The 22893-nt window shown below is 37.6% G+C and overlaps 1 protein-coding gene across 3 annotated transcripts in view; it reads left to right on the top strand.

The window, feature by feature from the left end:
• LOC124157683 (roundabout homolog 2-like) overlaps nucleotides 1-22893 on the top strand; it is a 984420-nt gene that overhangs the window by 117483 nt on the left and 844044 nt on the right. For all 3 annotated transcript variants that reach the window (XR_006864642.1, XM_046532623.1, XM_046532622.1), the window contains one exon: nucleotides 19681-19814. Coding sequence is in view for 2 of the 3 variants with exons in the window: in XM_046532623.1 (XP_046388579.1) it covers nucleotides 19793-19814 (22 nt within the window). In the remaining variant the exon portion in view is untranslated. The remainder of the gene's footprint in view (nucleotides 1-19680; nucleotides 19815-22893) is intronic.

Raw genomic sequence — 22893 nt, 5'->3', positions numbered from 1 at the left:
TACTCATTCATTCTCGTGTTTTGTTTTTTCTTTGCTTTATGCCTTCTCAATGCCTTTCCTGCTAACACTGGAAAATTTATTTACTTGAAGTGGAAGATAGCTGCATGCCTATTGGAGCAATTTCCTACTGCTTACTTCTTTGTTTTTCCTTCCTGAAAATACCGTGTGCACTTTTATTCAACTTGAATTAATTATTCTTCCTGCCCTTCAAGATATGTGGCTTTTGAATGCAACTGAGCAATTAATCATTCTAATGTATTTTGAGAGTGAAGCTAACAGATGAATAATTAGTTGAGCCAATTCTTTAATTAAAATTAAAACTCTCATGCGTCATTTATTTGTTTTTGTTGTGCAATTAATTTTTCACGTTAAGAACCATTCAGGAGCTTACTAAACATTTTATTTTGGCTTCGTGCAGCCATAGGATTTTATAAAGTGCTAAGAAATCTAATAAAGTGACAGTTTTGTGTTTTGAATACCAACGGGAGCTAAAACTAACAAAGGCTCTAAGAAGAGATAGGGGTAGCCAGCAAATAGATGAAATATAATCGCATGGATTGTCAATGGCATGAACCCTGAGTAAGTCAAGTTAGGGGCGCTCTGAATCAAAGTTATTTGAATTATCGTCCTTCTTGTAACATCCATCGTTAAATATGCGTGTTTTATCGTACTTTGTTATTGCTCTTGCCACAAGAGAAATGGTTATTCATGTAATTTACTCATTTGTAAAACTGCTTTCCTTACGTAGAAGACCAAAATTATTCCTGTTATGATTGAGTTATCCCTCAACTGGAAACTTAAACTAAGAGGGTGGTAAAGGTCGTCATAAATATTGTTGGATAACATGTTCCGTTTTCCGAGGCGCGGCGCTTCTGCATTTAAATTTATTTATAAAATTTTCCGAGATTAGGGTCTATCTCCATTAATGGAGAAGAATTTTCTAGGGGAAAGGTTGGTGCGCTAAAATCTTCCCGAAAGGCTTCCTTCCTCCATTTCCATGTCTCCTTTTTTTAAATGATATTCACTCCTCCGTATTTCCTACATCCACTTTCACTCCTCTTATTTGTAAAGCATTGCCGTTGAAGAAGCCTGAAAAGGTGCGCGAGGACCAAGGGATAATACACTATTTATTCCCTTTTCTTAACTTTTCTCACTCTCATTTTTATACACTCCTTACATCTACACTTCTTTTATTTTTCATTTATGTACATAAGAATTCTATTTCTATTTTTTATTTTATCATTGTAAAAAGCATTGTAAAAATCGTTCATGCCGTCATGTATTAACTTATTGTAACCATTATTCATAGCCGCGATGAAGATATAAAAAATTTGGAAACGTCGGCAAACATTGCTGCATTTCATTTCCCTGACCGAGACTATATTAACTATATTACCTATCCTATATCTTTCCTGAGGTGACTAGATGAAAGTAGCTATCTCTATTGAAAGTCCGACTCGGGCCTCAGTTTTTTATCTTAACGGGTAGAAAATACTTGTATTGAGCTGTTTTATTGTTGGAATGGATTGGCTTGTTTTAACTTCTTGAATTTTGGGAATAATTTTTTTACCTCCACTTGAATGTGGAAATATCTCCCAAGGAGATGACCGGATAAGTTTTTATTTTTTGGTTACATGACGAAGAAAATACAAGTGAATATAGAAACACAAAAAATATCAATTATGGGCAATCAATTTTTCATATCACCGAAAAAATATAATTCTATAAAGAATATATATGTAACCATATAAATAATTTGAGAAAAATCAGTGTGCGGTTTATAGTCACTCGTGTACATTTTCCATGCTCTTTTATGTTTAAAAGCCAATTATAATTCCCCTGGTTTATGAATAAGTGGACATAATATAATAAATAATTTCGGAAAATGAACGCATGCTGCGTATAAATCCTTTGTTTCCGGTACTGGGTTAGGAGCGAAATCTCTGTTGGAAGAGTTATATCAAGCCATTTTGACGAAAAAACATTCTGCCGCATCACATCCAGTAGCGTACGTTTTAATTTCATGATCTCGACGTTATTTAGAGTATTGAAAAGAGTACTGCTTAAAGTAGTACACGACAGCTGCTTGATTGATAGCATGTCCGTACGTACATTCTGAAAGGGAAGCGTTTTTGAGTAGAAGTTAATTGCTAGCGAAGATGGTTTTTTTCCGCTCCATTGACCGCAATTAAATTCCTCTTCTGTTGCTGAATAGCTCCTCATTTTAGTCGTTTCATCCTCCCATTAACGGAGCCTGCCGTTTTAACATACATATTCTCCAACCCTACGTTTTAAATCTTCTTTTAATCTCTTCGCTCCTCCCCAAATAACTCTCTTCCTTCTCCAGCAAGTAATTTTTCACTCTTATCACACCGTTATCTCTTTTGCTTTCCTCCTTGAAGGATTGTCGCAGTTATTCAGAGCTTTTTTTGCGAGTGATTCTCCGAACTGGGTTTTTGTAGTGCGCTAACCATCCTTATTTGGCTCATGATTCATTCGTCCACATAATGTGCGGCACTTTCCATCAGTTCTTTTGAGCTCGATGACCGATTTGAGGTCATCATCATAAATCTAATTAATGCCCGTCCATGGTCTATGATTATTTGGAAAATGTTTTTTGCTATTCTCGCTTCCTGAGAGTAATGTCGGTTGTTTAACCTACGACGCGCAGTAATGTGGATGTCAGTTGTACTGTTTTCTCAATGAAAATAGCAAAATAAAGCGGCAAATATTGCCGTTTTGAGAATGAATTTTCGTCGGATGAATTTTTTTACGCGTCAATTCCTGTACTAAATATCGATGATTGTTCATTCAGTTTTCATACTAATTGCATCGGTGTATGTAAATGTGGAGTAAAATAAATGAAATTAAACGGCAAAATCATGAATCACAAGGAGCCTTATAGATTACAGTATTCGGTGAATTACTTCTATGATTTGTCATAAATAAATTGCGTAATAACAGTATTGAGGAAATGTACATACCTATTTACTACGGTACATAGAACTCTGTGTGCAGGGATTTACCGGAGGCGACTATTAGCCTTTGTGATCTGAATAATGTGTAATAATTCTTCCAGGAAATAGTAGGAATCGGTCTTATTTATTCTCTCTTTGAATTTTGGATGTTCACGTGTTTGAGGAAGTAGGAGGAGGAGATTTAGTACAAAATAGGGGTTACATTTCTCCCCAACGTGTACTCTCTTAACGAGTTTCTAAGCAATACATGGTTGTGTTTTCTTTTGTGTGGCTTGGTTGTATGGAAAAAACAAATCAAAGGTAAAAATACCAATGATTTTTAATGTTTTATCTGAAAGCCTTAAATGCCTAAATCATTTGAGTGAATTAAAAAGGAAGCTTAAAGAATATCTTAGCACAAGCTAGACATTAATCTTTCTGGACAAAGATTTTTTATTGCAGTGGATGCTATTTCATGTTGGTGAAGGCATTTTTTTGTAATGGAAATTGTGCTACTTAAATGAGAGATATTTTGCTTGTTGTAAATGAAATTATTATGTTGTATAATAACTGAGTGTTAATCCCACATACATGTTTATGTTTTTCTTTTGTGTGGCTTGGTTGTATGGAAAAAAACAAATCAAAGGTAAAAATACCAATGATTTTAATGATATACCTGAAAGCCTTAAATACCTAAATCACTTGAAAGAATTAAAAAAGGAAGCTTAAAGAATATTTTAGCACAAGCTAGACATTAATCTTTCTGGACAAAGATTTTTTGCAGTGGATGTTATTTCTTTTTGGTGAAGGCATTTTTTGGTGATGGAAATTGTACTACCTAAATGAGAGAGATTTTGCTTGTTGTAAATGAAATTATAATGTTGTATATTAACTGAGTGTTAATCCCACATACATGGTTGTGTTTCTTTTGTATGGCTTGGTTGTATGGAAAAAAACAAATCAAAGGTAAAAATACCAATGATTCTAAATGATTTACCTGAAAGCCTTAAATGCCTAAATCATTTGAGTGATTAAAAAAAAGGGGAAACTAAAAGAATATCTTAGCACAAGCTATACAATAATCATTTCTGAGCAAAGATTCTTTCTGCAATTGGATGCTATTTCATGTGGGTGAAGGTAATTTTTTTGTAATGGAATTGGTACCACTTAAATGAGAGATATTTTCGCTTGTTTTAAAGGAAAATATTATGTTGTATATTAACTGAGTGTTAATTCCACATATATGGTGATGTTTTCTCTTGTTTGGATTGGTAGTATAGAAAAAACAAATCAAAGGTAAAAAATACCAATGATTTTTAATGATTTTACCTGAATGCCTTAAATGCCTAAATCATTTGAGTGAATTAAAAAAAGAAGCTTAATGAATATCTTAGCACAAGCTTGACATTAATCTTTCTGGACTAAGATTTTATATGCAGTGGATGCTTTTTCTTGCGGGTGAAGGCATTTTTTTGTGGTGGAAATTGTACTACTTAAATGAGAGATATTTTTGCTTGTTGCAAATGAAAATATTTTGTTGTATTTTAATTGAGTGTTAATTCCACATACATGGTTTTGTTTCTTTTTGTCTTTTCTTTATCTGTTAACGCACTCAATATGTATTTTTATGGATAATTTTATGTTTACACACTCCAGCCGGCACCTGCTGACAAGCCTTGATTGGCTTAGCAGGACCGTGAGGATATATTGCTGCTAATGTTATAAAAATCTTTTTTTTTGTTATATTGGTTAAAGCAATTGTTTTGAAACTACTGCTGTTATCATCATTATAACACATTATTTATTAATATGTTAAATCCTTGGCAATAAAGCAGTTTTTTGTAAAAAAAAAAAAAAAAAAAAAATAACCAAGACATTGCTCGTAAATACTATAATTACGGTTGGATTATAACCAGATAACTTTTAAAACGTTTTAAACACAAAATTACATTATGCCTGTAAGTATCAGTAAAATATTGTCTCAACTTTCAAAAATACAGCTGAAATATTTCCATTAAAAAAAAAATAATAAATAAATAAATTAATTAAATTTTTATAATACTAAAATGGCTGAACTTAATGCAAGCCTAATGACTGTATATTTTAAGTCTAATATCCGATTTTATCGTAAGCAGTTATGTTTGGATATCTAAGATATTCTGCCTCATAAAATTAAGATGAAAGGACCTTCTCAATAAATAATAATTGTGATCCCATCCCTTAGGGAAATATTTTAAATATCTTGAACTATTTGAGGAGGACATTCATTAATGAGACGTATTACAGCAAAGTCATATTTCTATCACTGAATTATTGATTAGGGCTGAAGCTCAAATTGAAATTTTATTTTCCTTTTATTGAAGACGCAGATGAAACGAAGGGTTAGTTAGTTTTACTAAACTACTGTGCCAATTTTTATGGTTATGTGTAAAAGCATCTGCCTTTCCTAAATTCATAGTATGAAAGGTTAAGCTTTGACATAAGGAACACAGCCACTTTTAGAAAATTAATTGGCAATACTTAATCTGGAGTGTTAAGTTCATACGTTCTTCCTTTGCATATCATAAATTGAAAATATCTTAATAGTTACCTATGTTGCTCGCAAGATCACGACAGCCTTCTTTAATTTAAATCTATCAAGTTGCCTTATTGAACTTCTTCATTTCCGGTTACCACAGCGTCGCTGCTGTGCCGATGAAAACAGTTTTGACTTGAAGATGCTGACGGCAGTGCGAGCGAAACGCCACTGCACCGAAGCGGTAGTAACCGGAAATGAGAAGTTCAACGCACCCTGTGGAAATCTTCGTTCTCAATTTGTCTTATTGTTTGAATAAGGCTTTGAAACTAAGTTTGTTGAAATACTTCTGCAATCGATTTTGGACACCTTTTTTGGGCCACTGGATCGTATTCGCGCTTTCCGATGATGCTTAAGCGTCTTTAATGTTGAATTTAAAAAAACTCGTAAATTTCACATTCATGAATTAGGTTCAAATAAAGGATTCGGGAAAAATACTCTTCCAGTATCCATATTTGCAATTGACCAGTGGCGAAATAAGGAATATTCTTTTGGGGGAGACATTGGAGGAGAGCCTAGGAAGGCGACCCCCCATGCAACAGGAATTCCGGGAAAATTATTGAAAAATGACATTCCTGGAAATGCATTATTCATCATTTTGGCACTTGAAATTGAACTTTAGGCAGATGCAGTTATTATGCGTCAAAACTAGACTATAGTTTAATTTTTTTAAATTTCTCTGAAGCTTTGGCGGAGGGGATCTATCTCCCAATTACCACCCCTCCCCATAGTTACGCCACAGCACCTGACGATTTATCTTGTATTTTCAGCTTTGTTCAAATTATTCATTTCAAATTTGCAAGTTTTCTTGTGATTCAACATGAAGCAATTTCACCAAGTCACGCCTCAAACTATCAAGTCTTGAAAGTCTTCGTCGGAGAGATTTGCAAGAGGGATGCTGGTAATCGGAGCAAACACTTGAGCGGTGCTTTCTTCGGCGGCCACAGGTGCCAGCGTCTGGCGTGACCCATTTTGCGGAGGCGGTGAGGGGACTGTACAAATAATGAATTACTCTAATCTCGCAGCTTGGACGTCCAACTACTCTTCCTGAGATCTTGGCTTGAATACCTACTGTTGCGTCAGATGCCCCGTTTCCCTACTTGCTGAAATTTACGAGCGCCTTTGTCTGCAATGGGTACCCCTACAGAATAATGAAATTTAGCTCATGCAAATCAAGACGGTTTTGGATAAGGATTAACGGTAGCTACGTCGTTCCAAAATTCACCTCGCCTCCTGGCTAGTAAGTTGCAGACAGGTAGAGGCTGTACTCACTATCGCCAGCACCCTAAACTTAATCTCTTGAAAAAGTTTTTTGGTAAAATTACCTCTTTAGTGGATTTTCAATGCTTGATTGGATACAGCTGAAGACTTAAAATATCTAACTAGATTCTTATCTTCCAATGTTACATTGTTGAGCGACAAGACTGAATTTAAATGTTCCTCCTTTGTTATGACCACATTGAAATACGTTTTCTTTTGCAAAAATCCATCCCTTTGATGTGATTGCAACCGGTTTTTTTTTCTTTCACCCTCCCTGCGGCACATTACTCAGCAATCCTTCGTCGGCAACAGACCTTCAACAATAATCACAAATATCCCCTCTTTGTTATTAATTGTTATTTATATGGCCCATGAATATGTATTTAAAAAAATATTAAGTTCATTGAACGTGAAATCACAGCAATAGAAGAGTAAACCTTTTTCACAGTCAATCATAACTGCAATCACAATACAAAAAGAACTTAATACTCTAATGGTACAATTAATTACCAAAACAATCATGCCATGCTGAATGTCACATCCAAAATTCTGCACAAATTTATAATGTCGCTGATGCTGAAGTATTACCAGTTTGATCTTGGTAATGATGCTATCAATTGTTCACGTATAAGGGCCTGAATTAAGTACTTCTTCATCACTAAATATATTCGTACAATGATCTCTCAACCTCATTCCGTGTATTCTGAACACTAAACATATTCAAGAGTACACTCTCGGCCGATTGTGAAAAGTTCCCTATGGATAGGAAAAATTGTTTTCAATGACAACAATTTATTAGTAATTGGTTTCTTTAAAATATTTTTAGGAAAAATGAATCCCTTTTTAAGAGCATGAGGCGAGGTTAAAATGTTCGTTTGGCTGGATATTTTGTTTGAAATGTGCAGTGATACAGATTCGTTTTATGCTCTGACGGATTAAGGTTGAATATTTCACTTCGCTTCCCATTCTGCGTTAAGCTGTGTCAAATAAATTGTTTCATCCTTTTATCATTCGCGGTAAATTGTTTCCCGTGCGGCGGCAGTGACAAGTCCGTTTATCTCATATACAACTGCCTCGGGAAGCGCTTAAATCGCGACCAGCCACGTCAGGGATGACCTCGTGTGTATGTACACCTCCCTCTGGCGAGCGTTCGTTCCAATCGAAGCGAGGCTGAAGCTCTCCTCTCCTCATTAGCGAGGCGTATCTGACGATGTGCGCACGCCTGTTTGCCTTCCTCCCTTCCTTCCTTATCGCTCTTTCGCAATCAGACGCGTATATAGTCGCAGGAGACCCTCCCTCCGTATCTGGACCAATGAGAGTGCTGATGACAAAAGAGTTCATCCACTGCCACATTCCACCCTACGCATCTCCGTAATGGTGGGGTCGGGGCAAGGAAGAGGGAGTTCACGAGGACGCATTAACCAAACGAAAAGTAAGGATAAGAGGTGTGATGGGAAGTGAGCTTTCATTGCGGATTAGGTATTTCCTCCTCCTATCTTGTTTACGCAGCAAGAAGATTTCCATAGACTGCGGTAAGGACGAAATATCACCTAGTCGCTGCGACTTTCTCGACATGTTTCTTTGTTGAAAAAAAAAAAAACAATTTCCCTGATCTCTGCGTATCTGATAACGTTTAAAGAGTGCGGTCGAAAGTGAATCCCATTTCATTTGGGGGCACCCTATTTCAAACGGTAGCTAGTTGTGTCGGTCAATTTGTTTCTTTATCAGGCTGTTATCCGCATTAGTGCAGAGACTTCATTTAATATTTTAAATGTACTTTACTGCTTATTTTTTACAAAATAAAATCCAACGTGGTACTAAGGTATTGTAATCGCTTAAATATCAAAGCCTTAATTTCTAAAAGGAATGATGATATCGTAAAAAATAATAATAGTCAAATTTTAAAGTAAAATTTGTATGGAAAGGTATGTGCATCGTACTGTACTGAAATGGAATTGGTGAAATTGGGATCACTGATGGAATTGGTGATAATGTGTTTAGGCGAGAAAATATTTCACTATCAATTTTCCTAGGGTAGTAACTCAACCTTGTATAACTAACATGAGTATTATTGAAACGGGAAGAACCTTTCCATTTGGCTTTTAGTGTTATGTAAAAGTAAAGGTAATTTGTTTGTTGTCCCTGAGATATTGAACCGGATGGTAACGATTAAAATAGTCGAAAATCAATAATCATTGATACAAGACTGTATAAAATTAAATTTCTTGCGGGTATTCATAAGTACCTGCAATTGCAGAAAACCTATATACTATTCTGTTAAACGGATGCTATTTTCAAAGCATCAATACCAATCGTAATTCTTTCGATCGTTTATTTTAAGATTCGTTTGATAAAACAGGATTATCTATTCGGTAAGATGCCACGAATTAAGTATATTAGATAGTAAAATATATTTTCATTGAGGCTACATATTATGCGACGCATGCAGCAACACGAAATATAATAATAACTAAGGAAAGAGTGATAATGCTAGTATAGTTATCTTAGCAGTAGTATGAAATGCAGTGTTTGACTGTTTATCATATATTTGGTTATTCTGCCTGACGGGAGGTGTGGCTGACAGGCCTGGGTAGAAAAAGCAATGTTCCCCTTTTCCCTATCCATCGCAGTTCATTTAGACGACAGAAGTGAATACTCTTTATCCCCTGCTTCAATAGGTATGCATGATTCTCATGTTCAAACTACTAAATACTGTATTCGCCATAGATGTGTAACTCAAAGAAATTGCAAATGGCCTTGTAAGAATTTAGTTTATGCATTTTTTTAGTCAAGTCGTACGACTATGGCAGTTATTTTGGGGAGATTCCTGGTTTCCGTTCCTCGTTCCCATTGTTTTTCGCTTCTCTTCATCCTTTTGCATCACTCTCGTGGAGTGCCCTGGAATAAGTTGGAGCCCTATCGTGAGGAAATGGACCCAGTTCGTTCTTGGTTCCTCTCAAAGACTGATCTACTGCTATCCGCTCTCCATTCTGCGCAGATAGAGTACGGGAAGAGCATCCACTTCCTTCCCTCCCTCTCTGCTTTCACTCCCGACCGACCTTACCCTCGTGCCCCCTCGCCATAAGACGACCACTCCTGGCTACGGTCCTCGGGGATGTTAAGGGAATGGACCCCTTTTTTTCGCATATATCCGTCGCCCGTCCGGTGAGAAATGTTTCCTTAAACCATTGGAGGTCCTTTCTGCCTCTTACCAACTCTTTATACGTCCCCTTTCTCCTGCCCTTTCACTTACGGGAGAGTTCAAATCAGCGGCGCTACTCAGTCTCTGGGGAACGTGAGGTAGACCTTTTGAGTGGGACCCTCTCTTACTTGCCTAAATGTGTCTTCCTTAATAATTCAGCTTGATGAATAGTGCATTTACACGAGTGGCATAAAAATAACATGCGTTGGTATTTACAGCCAAAGAAAGGATTACTGAAATGAGTGGTATGGTTACTAATATTCTCAGGATTTTCTTTTTGGTAACTTTCCAACTCTACGAATAATTTCAGGATTTGATTTTTGATAACTTTCCAATATGGAAAAGAAAAATGTGCACTAATGAAGGTCCACCATTCATGTTTTTAACGGAAGATGTAACTGCGATAACCATACACGTATAATATGAACCTTAATAAGCGTTTTACTTTTCATGAGTAGTGTGCTTTCACATTTCAAGTTTCGCCATTTGAAACGAATATGGTTAGTAAAGGACAGAGGCCGTATGCTAAGGCAACTTTTAATATTTGTATTAATATGATACCAATTTAAACTAAACTGTCCCCCAGGCAGCAGAAAAAAACTATTCCCAATACCCTGAATGGGTAAATTCCAATGGCCATTGGCATTTTCCGGGGTGATGCCTGCCCACACCTATCTGAAACAAACCACGGGTTGAATTTTGAGTGAGGCAAAAGCTTTGGGAAGGATACGAGGCAACTAGATAAGCCACAGCTTGGTATTCGATGGCTCGATGATAATTATCGTTGAAGTATAGGTGGAGGAGTAGGACATGTTATGAAGATTTCGGATTAGATACATGGAAAAGGTGATAAAGGATGTGAATAAGAAGAATTTTGCTTGTAGTGAAAGACTAATTAATCATTGGGGAATCGTGTTGGTACGGGACTATAGTGCTGGCTTCCCACTCCGTGGGCTCGAATTCGAACCCCAGCTGTGGCAGAGAATTTTTAGAGACTGCCCGATATCTGCTTGAATTTTGTGTGGAGGACAATTCAGGTGCAACACTCCGTCCGTCGGATGAGACGCTAACCCCTTGGCGCCTTTCACCAGGAGAAGGCTAATGCCGACGCCGGGTCTCTCTCCTCTCTTCTTTCCCCCATGGTGCAAATGACCTCAGCTATTGGTTGCCTCCTCCAAATACCATACTTATGAATGATTGAGGACCCTAGAAGCCAAGGGGAACAAGTGTAATTTTTTTATTTTTGGGCGTAAGTGCGGATAATGGTTGGTGGGAAACAAAACTTTGCTATGGCAAAGTGATAGAAGTGAATCAGTGATAAGCGTGTATGCATAAATTCAGTGATTCAGTTGCATCCATTTGCCGCTAGGATATTATGCACCGCAGCAAGCATTATCTGCAGCTGTCTCCAAAGTTTCAAAAATACCACCCCTTGCTATCTTGTACCTGTTCGCTTCTATCTAAATTATGTAAGTACATGATAAAAGATAGCTGATGGCAGAATTCAGTTGATAGCCCAGTCAATCCAATCTTCTAATTGATGACTGGTGATGAGTAACGTCAGACCGCAAATTCGTTACGTTATAACTTTAAATGTATGCCCTTGTATCGCGTTCGAGCAGCCGAGTTTTGTTGCATGTCAGGAATCACGTCCTCTTGCTCTCCACGCGAGTGTTGGGGGAATAGAGGACGTGTCTCCCCCAACCCACGACATCCTCTCTCCGCCTCGCTTTAAGCTCCTCGATATGCTGTGTACACTTGAACCCTTCCCTCTTTTTCTCTCGGCTACTGGGAGTGGAGGGGGGACTGTGAGCCAGTCCTTATCTCTTGGGAAGAGGAGGTGGTGTCTCCCCCTCCCGCCTTCTCGTTGTTCTTGAAATCTCGACCTGTGCGCACCCCACAAAAGCTGACGCTCCCCCGAAAACCCTTTTACCCCGTCTCCCTCATCCTGCACATCTCTCTACACCTCTTTCTGTCCACTTTCACTCTCCTTCACCCCACTTTTCCCACCTTTACTGCCCCTTCCTGCCTCTACCCTAATATCAACCCGGCTGACCTATCCCTCCGGCTTGTTTTTAGCCTTTACGCTACGAAGTTTGCTCTTTCTTTCATTGCTCTGCTTCTCAATTAAGTGTCACTGTATAATTACTTAGATGAATGTAATTCGTAATTATTATAACCTTAAAGATGTGGATGAATATTTCGCGGGATTCTCACCAGGTTGCCTGTTCTAATGGAGCCGACGTTTCACTGGCTAACTGCCATCGCCCTCTATCACCCGCCCTGTATAAGACGATTAGAGAATTAGCCATTGAAACGTCGGCTTCGATAGAACAGCTATCCTGGTGGGAATCGCGCGAGACATTCATCCTCATCGTTTGCCAGGAAAGCACCAAACCTTAAAAATATTCCATCACTTCATACTTAAATGCTAATTACTTGTAATATTTCGAAGCCTTGAAGAGCGGAATTGATATTTGAATTACCGTGAAGAGCGGCGGACCGGGAATCTAAACGCGGACCTTTGCTTTTCTGGGCCTCAGCGAAGACCGCTACACTACCTCAGCTCCTGAAAATCTAGTACCATCAGCCTCGGTACAATTTCCTTAGGAATTAGGAATCTAAATAGTGTAGTAGTTCTGTTACTCTGTCTCCCTCATCTTGTTCGCTTCTTTCTGTCTCATTTCTCTCTCTTTTCCCCCCACTCTTCCCACCTTGATTGTCCCTTTATGTGCGTCGGCCTCTATCGAAGAATCAACCCGGCTGACCTACTACTCCAACTTCTTATTAGCTAAAAAAAGGGTATTAAGGCGGGTGAAATATAGAGGAATAACATCCTCATTTAATGGAAAAGAGTGATGGAAAATTCCCGCAAATTAATTTACTTTTAAATTTTTAAATGTTAAATGATAATAATATTAAACTAATTTATATTTGAGAATGATTTTAAGGTAGAAGAGCGTCGTGTTTTGTTTAGTAAATTTGTGAAAAATTGCCATCTCTTTTTTTCCTTTTAGCCTTTACACTAAGCAGTTTGATCTTTCGTGGTCCTACTTCTCAATTAAGAGTCACTCTATAATGTAATGCGACAGTAATATAACCTTGAAAATTTTCCACAACTTCGTACTTAAATTTTCTTAACTTAACGTAACTCGTTAAAAAATATTTCTCACTTACAACCCTGTCGAGAATAGTGGGAAATAGGCTTAGGGATTTTTATTTTAATTGGGAAAAGGTCCACTTAATCAGTTCAAATACAATCTTATGCGAGTATAATGTGATTTTATTACCTTCCCATCAATTAAGTTATCGAAGTTCTCACTTAATTGGCAGTTATACTGAAACATTACGCAAACTGTTAAAATTAAACATTAATTACTTATTTTTACGTGAAAAATGCCTTAACCAAAAACTGAATAATGACAATACGCAGTCAACGACAGCTTGACCTCCTTTTCAAATCAACTTTTATTGCTGACTCTTCATAAAATATACGTACGTACGTACGGACTACGAACTAATGACTTTGTTTTTCTTATTTGTGGAGAAAAATTTCAAAATAAAAATTTCAAAAATATAAAATGGATTATTAAGCTGGAAACTTATTTTGAAAAAACCATGCATCCATTTCCCAATCAAATTCGGACGACTCTGTCTACTTTTCAAAATAACTGTTGACTGCTACGTGAAAAAGGAGAAAAATAGAAATCTCGGGAGTTGTGATGACGGTTGCAATTGAAATAAAAAGTTGCAAATGGGTTTAGTTGTTTTGAGCTCTGGAGTTGATAATGGGGATGTTTTTTTTCGGAAGCAAAGCCGTAATTTCATTAGTAATGTATCCGCTTGAAACTCTGAACTCTGGTCGGAAAGAAAATTTACGGGCCAGAATATTTGCAGATGCAGTAGTCTCATAAATTCCATTCCCCAGCACCCGGGGCACGACGAAATATTTTTCAAACAAAGGAAAAGAAGGGTTAGGATTCCCTATTTATTTTGACTCACTACCTACCTCATGCACGTTATCCTGCTTAAGTTACCCGGGCTTCGCGGTGCCTGAGCTCGCTACGGGTCCCGGGAGATAACGTAATTTAGTGTTCATCTTGCCTGCATGCGTAAGTGATTTTGGTCCGGCTTTGGATTTTCTTGGCGAGGAGCGACCTGCCTTATCCGCAACCCCTGCCTCTACACGCTCCTCCATCAAGTCCTATTTTCATCCCAAGAAAAATGTTCCCATTTTTTCCCATTTACTGTCGTGCCATGAAAATATGCTCGCATCATGTTTACCTTCGTAATCATCGTGGGTGCCAAAGTTTTGACGACCGTGCCAACTTTCGTTAATGGGTTAAATCTTTTCCTTAATCCGTCTGTTTTAAGGGTCTCCGTCCGTTGGATGAATGTGGGTTGGAAAAGGGGCTCTTCCTGATCTGAGTTCAATATTGTTTGCGCTAATCCCGATTCGTGATTGGCTGTAAGCTTACCCCCCTTACCGAAGGGTCTCCTCGATAGCTTAGCGTAATAAGCGAAATGGGAATTATTTTTTCCCCCTCAGCAAAGGAGTTTTTTTATGGCGTGGGTGAAAGTCGATAACGAATACAGAGGCTGTATTGTTGGGGATAAGTTTGTAGACGTGTCCCCTCTGTTTGGGTACTCACAGTGTATTCGGTATCAAAATAATAATTTAACTAGTTCTCGACCCTTTAATGTCCGAAGCCCCAAATCTGCTATGCGCTGACTTACTGAGTCTTTTTCTAAACTGCGCAACCACGGTACAGCCTGCTTATGCCGTAAACCTGGTGTCCTTCCCTCAAGATTTTCATGGCAGTTTCCTTTGGAAAGCCATAGGAAAAGTCATTGTGCCTCTAAAGTACGCTCCTATATAACTGTTTTAATCGACTAAATCCATCTCTGTACTCATTGCATGCCTGTATCAGATCGTTTTGTATTTGGTATAGATTTAAGATTTTACGGTCTATCATGCACTTGTATGCTTTTTATTGATTTTACCAACCTGACTTCAGTATTTTTGTAAAATGTTGCTTCCTGAAGAATTAGTTTGCATCTCTAACGTGCTTTTCATTTCTATTTACAATAAATTTATGTTTGCGTTTCCAAACTTTGAAATTCATCTCTCAGTCAAGTTTTCATGCTTTCAATGGAATTCGATTTTAATTGCTCTTGACTTTGCTATTGCCGTATGTTAGAACTTAAATGAAGCTACATCTGCTGATGAATGGGAAGTTTCTAAATAGCATTTGTTTATTTTTTTGTCCTATTTTTGCTTACTTCGATACTTCTTTTCATTTGATGGATCAGTTAATTTCTTCAGCTTTTAGTAAATACCTACATTTATTCGCTTAGTTTCGAAATTTGACATTGTTGCATTTATCTAAGCGAGTATTTATTGAATAAAATTGAGAGCTTCATGACGCCATTAGAGAAGTATGAGTATCAGGTGGACAGAACGGAGTAAGTAGCATGTTATGCCAGTAAAAGTTAAGGTGAAAATGACGTTGACGTTGAGTTTTGACGTTGGTTATTCAAAAGATAATATAAAAATAAATGGAATTTCCCGAAATAGCGGTCTCACCTCAGCATAACGGAAATGGCAGCAAAATTAAAGCGTGAAGTGAGTGTGGGAAAAATTCATTATAAAGAAATACGGAGGACGAGTAAATTCAGAATGATAGAAAATAAAATAGCTGGCTGAACATCGAATGGGGTGAAGATCTTGTGCCAATTTAATCTAGTAAAAGATTGCAAATGTTAATGATTGGGTTATTCTATGCCAACTCAACGCAACAAGGTATAAATTGCTACCCGACACTTTCTGATTACTCTCAAATTCGGCATATTTTGTAACCTTAGCGAGTAATAAGAAATAACAGTTTGTAAAGTCCTGCAGCTTTAAGCAAGACAGTTTCATAGCATCAAAGCTTTTTTGTAATCTTGAGAATTGAACATGCCTATCTATAAAGAGCCGTCTAAAAATAAATTTATAATATAAATAGGGTCGTGAGGCATACAACTGTAGAGAGGTAATAAGATTGTTGTTAGGACTTTATCGTCATTGTCATGGCCCAATAATCAAAATAACTCACCATTATCAAATATACTTTTATATGACGGCTTAATATCCGAATGCAGCCCTACGCGTATAGCGTCTGTCTTTCTTCCTTTTCGGAAAAGATGAAAGGAAAAGGAGTTTGATTCAAGGGTGACTTTTGAGCAGAAATTGGTTCTTCTTGGAGAACCCTTTTCGTAAGGGATTCTCCCGTTTTTGTACCGAAAAAAAATAAAATAAAAAAAGCGACGGGAATTTCGCACGGTTGCCCTGAGAGAAGAGGGAGAAGAGAAAATGATGCATCCACTTGTTTCAACCTTTTCCCCATGATCCCGCTTCCTCTTATTCGCCCTCAACTTTCGCCTTTTTCAGAGAAACTCCTCCCTCCCTACCCTTCCCCGTGGTCTTTTTACTCCCCGAACGATGGGAGATGTACGACTCCGAAGCCAATACTTTATCCAGTGAACCCGTATAACCCCTTCTTTTTTCCCCCCGCCCACCCATCCCATATCCCCCACACACAACATCTTTTATCGTCCCCTACCTCCCTCCATCTCATCTCACAGTATACACTCCATCCTCCTTCCACCCGACGCCATTTGCATGCCTTGTTCCCTGTATTTCTCTCCCGCTCGTCCTTCTGACTTCGCGGTCTACCGTTTTGCTTATTTTCCCACCCTTTCGTTCCGTTCTACGGTGATGGGGGCGGGAAGGAATTTCCCGACACCCGATGAGTTACGTATTTCTTCTCTCGACCTACCCTTACAATCGTTTTATCTCCTTCCAATTTCATTAAAGCTTTTTAGGCCTTTTCCTCAGGCCTATTTTTTTTCTCTCTCGACTTTCTATATCCCACGCGATAGGTCGGAGGAAGCCGCAAGAAGCGTCAGAAGTAGGGAGTATTTTTCTTTTTCTATTTCTAGCTTGGAATTCGGATCCGAGTTTTTTAAAGAGCAGCCGAAAATTCTAGGCAGGGTTTAAAAAAAATTGATCGGGGGTGTCTTCCTTGATGAAAGGGTCTGAGAATTCTTTGTGCTCCACAGTTGGCTCGGCAGACAAAGCTTTCTGTTGTAATATTTCTTTTTTTAACTCATGATGATGCAGAGTGAAGGCCGGCTTGCTCTCTGCTATGGCAAAGATATTTCGCCATCATTGAGAGAGTTCAGTAAGCATGTCGATATTAGCCCCTTGATTCAATGCCTTCAGTATGTCATCTTAAATTTTATTAGAGACATTAAGTTTTCAAGCATTGAAAATCCTTGAATAGTTTACTAGTTATTTTACCTTTCTCCTGAGCTGCCTTCTTTTTTCTAATTATTTCAATCAAATGCTTAGTTAACACATCTTGGAGAAAGGCATAATCCAACAAAGAGAAATATCATTTTTCATTACTTATTTGATGATCTGATAACTAAATGGATGGATGACTAAATGAAGTATCTCAATAACTTTCACTTTTATCTAATTTCATCCCCATATTCATACAGCCCGGATTTCGTGCAATTCATTACGAATCTAAAACTACGAGTTAACTATCCAACTTTATATGTAAACATTTCCTTTCTCGTCAATAATTTCTAGGTATTTTACTTATAATTACTCTTAACCGTTCATAAAACCTCCTGAAGATGGCCGTCTACTTCATAATTTCCTCACTGGTGCCCTTTTCTCTCCGTTCATGTTTTAGCTCTTCGTTCATTCTTCACCAAGCAGCTGGTCCCCGAACCTCCTCCGCACCCACAAGCTTCCAATTAACTCTAATCTCATTTCCTCGCCGGCCAAGTTTCGGTACTACGTGGCGCTATAATCCCTTAAAGAGTTTTGGGCCCTCCTTTCGTCTAGATATGAGTTACATGTGTCAAAAGAAGAAAAATTAAGGTGCCTCAAAAAGCTGTTGGTCTGAAGCCGAATGTAATAATTATCTGTAGCTTGTTGCGTCTCACACAAATGTTTATGTTCACCTAGCGGGAAAAATTATTAGTAAATCTAAATTAACGAATTTCCAGCTGACATATCTCTTTGAATTAACTTTACGCAATTTTAACTCATATGCATGATAAAATTTAAAGCTGAGGATGAACGATTCTAAGCATGAAGTTTTCATATTTTAAATTTATTTTCGCTCTGCATAAGTGGAAAGGTTCATTGATATTTATCGTGGAGTGTCGACGGTTAAGAATTCTCAGCCCCATTATTAATAACTGTGGCGAGGATGACGCCAATGGTTTGACATTTACAACTACGATTTTGCTCTCTACATTACTCGCCTATTTACACATTCACCCCCCAAAGGGAATAATTGTGTTGTGCGGAAGAAAATTGAAATATCTTAAGACTGTGGGCGAATATGAAGAATAAATGAGAGCGGTAGAAAACTCTCCCGAGGTTTCAGAAGTTTCTTGGAATTCTGCCGAGTAGTTACGTGAAAGGAACCCACCCTAGCTTTGAAAGTAGCCTTTGGGACCTGCTGAGATAACTCAGGCGGTTGAGCTACGAATCTGAATTTCACCTGAGCGCTCTCTGAGCTCTGGAGTGATATTCGCTATTTTTTACACTCTACGATGCTCATGGCAATTCCGCGTGCCTACCAGGGTAATGCACGGGTGAGGCATATCCTATAAATTATATTTTCTTAATTATCATTTATTGATTCCGGGACATGATTTTAACATGTATAAGGCAAGTTAGATAGCAAATGAGAATGCATATATCAAATTCGCACACATCTTGCACATAAGAACCCTGCTTGAAAAAAATACAGAAGGGAAGTGAAAAAATAAAAGAGTTGAAAGTAATTGAAAAGACATATTTTTCTGTAAAGCTATTGATACAATTATGGAAATACAAGGAATTCATCCACGGCATTATCTGTCAGGTAAAATTTAGTTGGGGTTTGAACTGTGGCAGAGAATTTATAAATTTGACCGCAGTAGGTAAGGAGTTATAAAATAATACCTCAGTATAGTCTAGAACTTGGTAGTGATAGTCTAGGCTCTGCGCGCCGTTTTTAATTGCTGCAACAACACATATTTTAGTGTGCAATGTGCACTGAAATGTTAATAAATGCGCACTTAACACGGTAGATTATTTGAATGATTTTTACACGGGAATATTATTGATGGTTAACATTTATAATGGGAAGACAATTGCATGTATATAGTTTATGCTGACGACGAACTTTTTCAATCCGGAAAACCTGAATGTACGTTTCCCCTTAATATTCCTTGTGTTATTATCATACATTTGGGGAGATTATTGAATTTTAGGTAGGAATTTTGCTAAGATTTTACTATAGGCATTATCATTATAATTACCGTGTGAAAGTTAGTAAAACTAACTTTGTTTTTTAATCCCACTTTAAAATTCAAATCTGACTCAGATGGTAGCATAACTAAAACCTGGGTGAGTGGGGAAATTAATACGTTAGTTTTAACACAAAATAAGTTTTATTACGAATGGCCTGCAATGTTGAAATTGAATTTTATTCTTGTTATTATTTAAATAAATAATATCATAAATAAAAGTGTTGAAATGGAGGTATTAAAAAAATCGATTCTATACAAAATGAAATTGAACTGAATATCGAATATTTTTTCTAATTTTATCATCTTTTTCTATTAAATAGTGACAGAAGAATAGCAGCAACTAAGAATAGTGAACAAAGAGCATCAATGAAAGCAGCTGTCAATGAGATACGGCGGAGAACGAGGACAACGTCTTAGTCTTGTCTTCATCAGATGAACTCGGAGAATTTGAAAGGTATGCTCTTTATATAGAATTAATAACTGGACATTTTCTTTTTACATTCAAATTTTAATTATTTTACTTCTAATGCTATAATGTGCTGTGTTTAAAGTCTGTTATTTAATATATTAAGGTAATGATTAATATCCCGTCCCAATTTATTCTATAAAAAATTGGGAAATCTATTTAGTAGATATTTGCATTCTCTTGACATTCTTTACTAATTGCTTTTTGATTTTTATTCATGGACTGTTGTACCACTAAATACGCCTATTGAGGTCATGTGTGGTAATTATGTGTGTTCTCCGTGGGTCTTTATAAATCCGCTTGGTTGGAAATCGTCTTCTTTCATTTTTTTCCAGTGAAAGATGTCTGGAATGCTTGCTTGAATAGGTGTCAGGGACGAATAGGTTCTCTATTCTTGCTTGCTCCGGCTTTCCCGCTGCTTTTAATGTTTTTCTTTTTCCTCAATTGTGGCGATACCATCAGTTGCGAGATGGGTGTTTACTTCCTAGTGGTTAGTAATGCCCATAGACGTCGCGACATTTTTAAGCGCGGAAGTAGTATAATACCTTTGAGATGATACGCTCTCTTCGTTTAACGAGCCATGTCGACGACCTGAGTTATGGGGAGCGTTTTGAGCGGTACGCCAACGTGCTATTCTTCGAACTGAAGTCAAACAGCAGGTCGTAATGCCACAGTCATCTGTTTGCGACGCCATGAAGTCCTCATGTGTGACCGCGCGAGTTTTGGTATGGCTCTGCAATTTTATTGCCCGATGGTCTTTGAGCCAAAATGTTCCCAGCGGTTCCAGACGCTTTATCATTTGGTCTACTTTGAGTAAGATAAATATTTTCATGTCCCCTCTTGAATAAAGTCCTGTCCAAGCATTGAATGTTATGCTAACATCAAGTGTAACTCTGAAGAAGGGAGTTAACTTACCTAACAGTTTTTTATGAAACAGTTTGGAAGAGCGAAATAATTTTTTAGATGTACATCACTACTTTTGAAGCATTTAAAAATATGACTTCTCATACAAAAGGCGCTCATGCAGGGTTTCCCATAGTCATACATGTCATTGGCAAAGATTTCTGTGCACGTAAATAATACACCCTTACATTACGATTTTGCTACGTTTTAATGGCGTTTTGCGAGATCAAATTTGAATATAAAATTGGAGATATGGAATTAGTTACAAGTTACATGCAATGTATTAATGTTTTTACAGATGATTGAACTTCAAGATTAACTATTCATAGCTCCATTTAAAGTGGATATTGTGTGTAAATACGTAGCTACGTTATGACATGAATGTTCAATACATATGATAACTTACGTGAAGTTTTCGCCGTATAATGCGAGCATAGAGGATCTGTGATGGAGTGGGAATGATGAGTGCATTCTTCTATTGTGCGAAATCAGTGATTGTGGCAATTTTTTATTTATATCCTGTGATTATAATATCAAAAGCCACGCTTTGGTAGTATTTCATTTCATATTATTTGCCATAATTTATTGTGAATGATGTTTTTATCTTCGTGATGGCTGATGACTTTAAATGGACGTAATACCGGATGGCAATGCTTGTGGTAGTATGTACCAAGGGCCGAGCCGTAAAGAAACTTGTGTACCCATCTTGAAAAGAAAAAGATAAATGCAAAGTCACTGCCTATTTTTTAAATTTGAAGGAGCAAAGATTAGGGCGAATTTCCAAAAGAAAATTAAATGAACGGATTTCTGCTCAGGCTGCTTGTTCTTTATAATTAATTTGAAATTTGCGTCAACTCTCCGATTGAAAATTTTGCATGCTCTTGTGTGCCTTGATGATGTGAAAGAAGAGAAGTTGAGATAGAACATTTGTTATTCCCATTTCTACACAGTTTAGCTCAGTTATGCAGTGATTATTTGATATCCCTTTCGAGTAAGTTTCTCTCAATCCTTCCTCTATTCTTACAACGAGATCCATGATTTACTTTCCCTTATTTTTGAGTCTTTAATCCTCCAACCTGCGCGGTTGCACCCTTTTCCATAAGCTGAGACAGCGCGCTGAAATATATGCAACCGCGTTCTTGTTCCATCGGTAGAACGTGCCTTGCCACACTCTGTCCGATTTCTAAATGCGAGAAACCACTGCAGGCACCCCCTTTTGTATAACCTTCACTTTTCCTCTCTCCTTCCTAGATCGGGAGTTTGCTCTGTATTCCTCGTGTTCTCTCAGTTTTCCTCTATTTCCTCTCCTTTCATATCCGCCCGCTCCGCTGGTTTTACTCTCTTACCATGTATCCATTCTTTCTACACTCTTTTCCTTAAAAAAATAATTGCACTTACTCTCTAGAACTGCTAAAACGACGTGTCGTTTCCGTTGTTTCTGTTGGCTCTTGGCTATTCGTGGCATACAGAGGCCTGCATCAGGGATCCGATATGTTCCGCAGGGATGTTTTTTGCTAAATTTTTTTATCTACCTATTCATGCCACCCTGCAAGCCACCTCAAAAGGGATGTTACGTGAGGTTACCTGGCGTACAGCGACATCTTTAAGTGCGTGTTTGGAGATTTTACTGCCTGAGGTCGACTAGGAATTTATTTAGGTCGACCTAGTGCTTCGAGGGGAAAAACTTCTGTACAAATCATTTCGGCAAAGTCTATCCCTTAGTTCATCGCTTTAGACAGACCTCGGAATATAATACCGTCCCAAGAAAGTTTTATGCTTGTCATGTTCGGAGAGATATGTCTTCTTGATTGCTCTTTTAATGTAATAATAGCGAGTTGCATTCGATTCACTAACAACTTTCATCTACATTTGTACAAAAGCCTGGTAACGCTCTGTTTCCACGCAGCAGTTATTGACGCATTGTGTCGCTTTCCTTGGTATTTTACGTAGTTCCCTGATATTTGTGCCGGATCCCATATGCTTTCCGCGCATTTGGGGTACGGCCTGACGAGCTGAAGCGACTATCAAAAACTTTTAACCTTTTTGTTGAACGTGTCTCATAAATTATTTATTTCTTAATATCCTATGAAAATTTAGGGAACCGCATGCTTCATGGTCAATTCAATTGGAATATCCGGCTGACAGGCACGAAATACCACTATAT

The sequence above is a fragment of the Ischnura elegans genome, chromosome 4 (genome assembly GCF_921293095.1).
Source record: "Ischnura elegans chromosome 4, ioIscEleg1.1, whole genome shotgun sequence".
NCBI lineage: Eukaryota > Metazoa > Arthropoda > Insecta > Odonata > Coenagrionidae > Ischnura > Ischnura elegans.
This window is presented reverse-complemented; position numbering and strand designations above follow the sequence as displayed.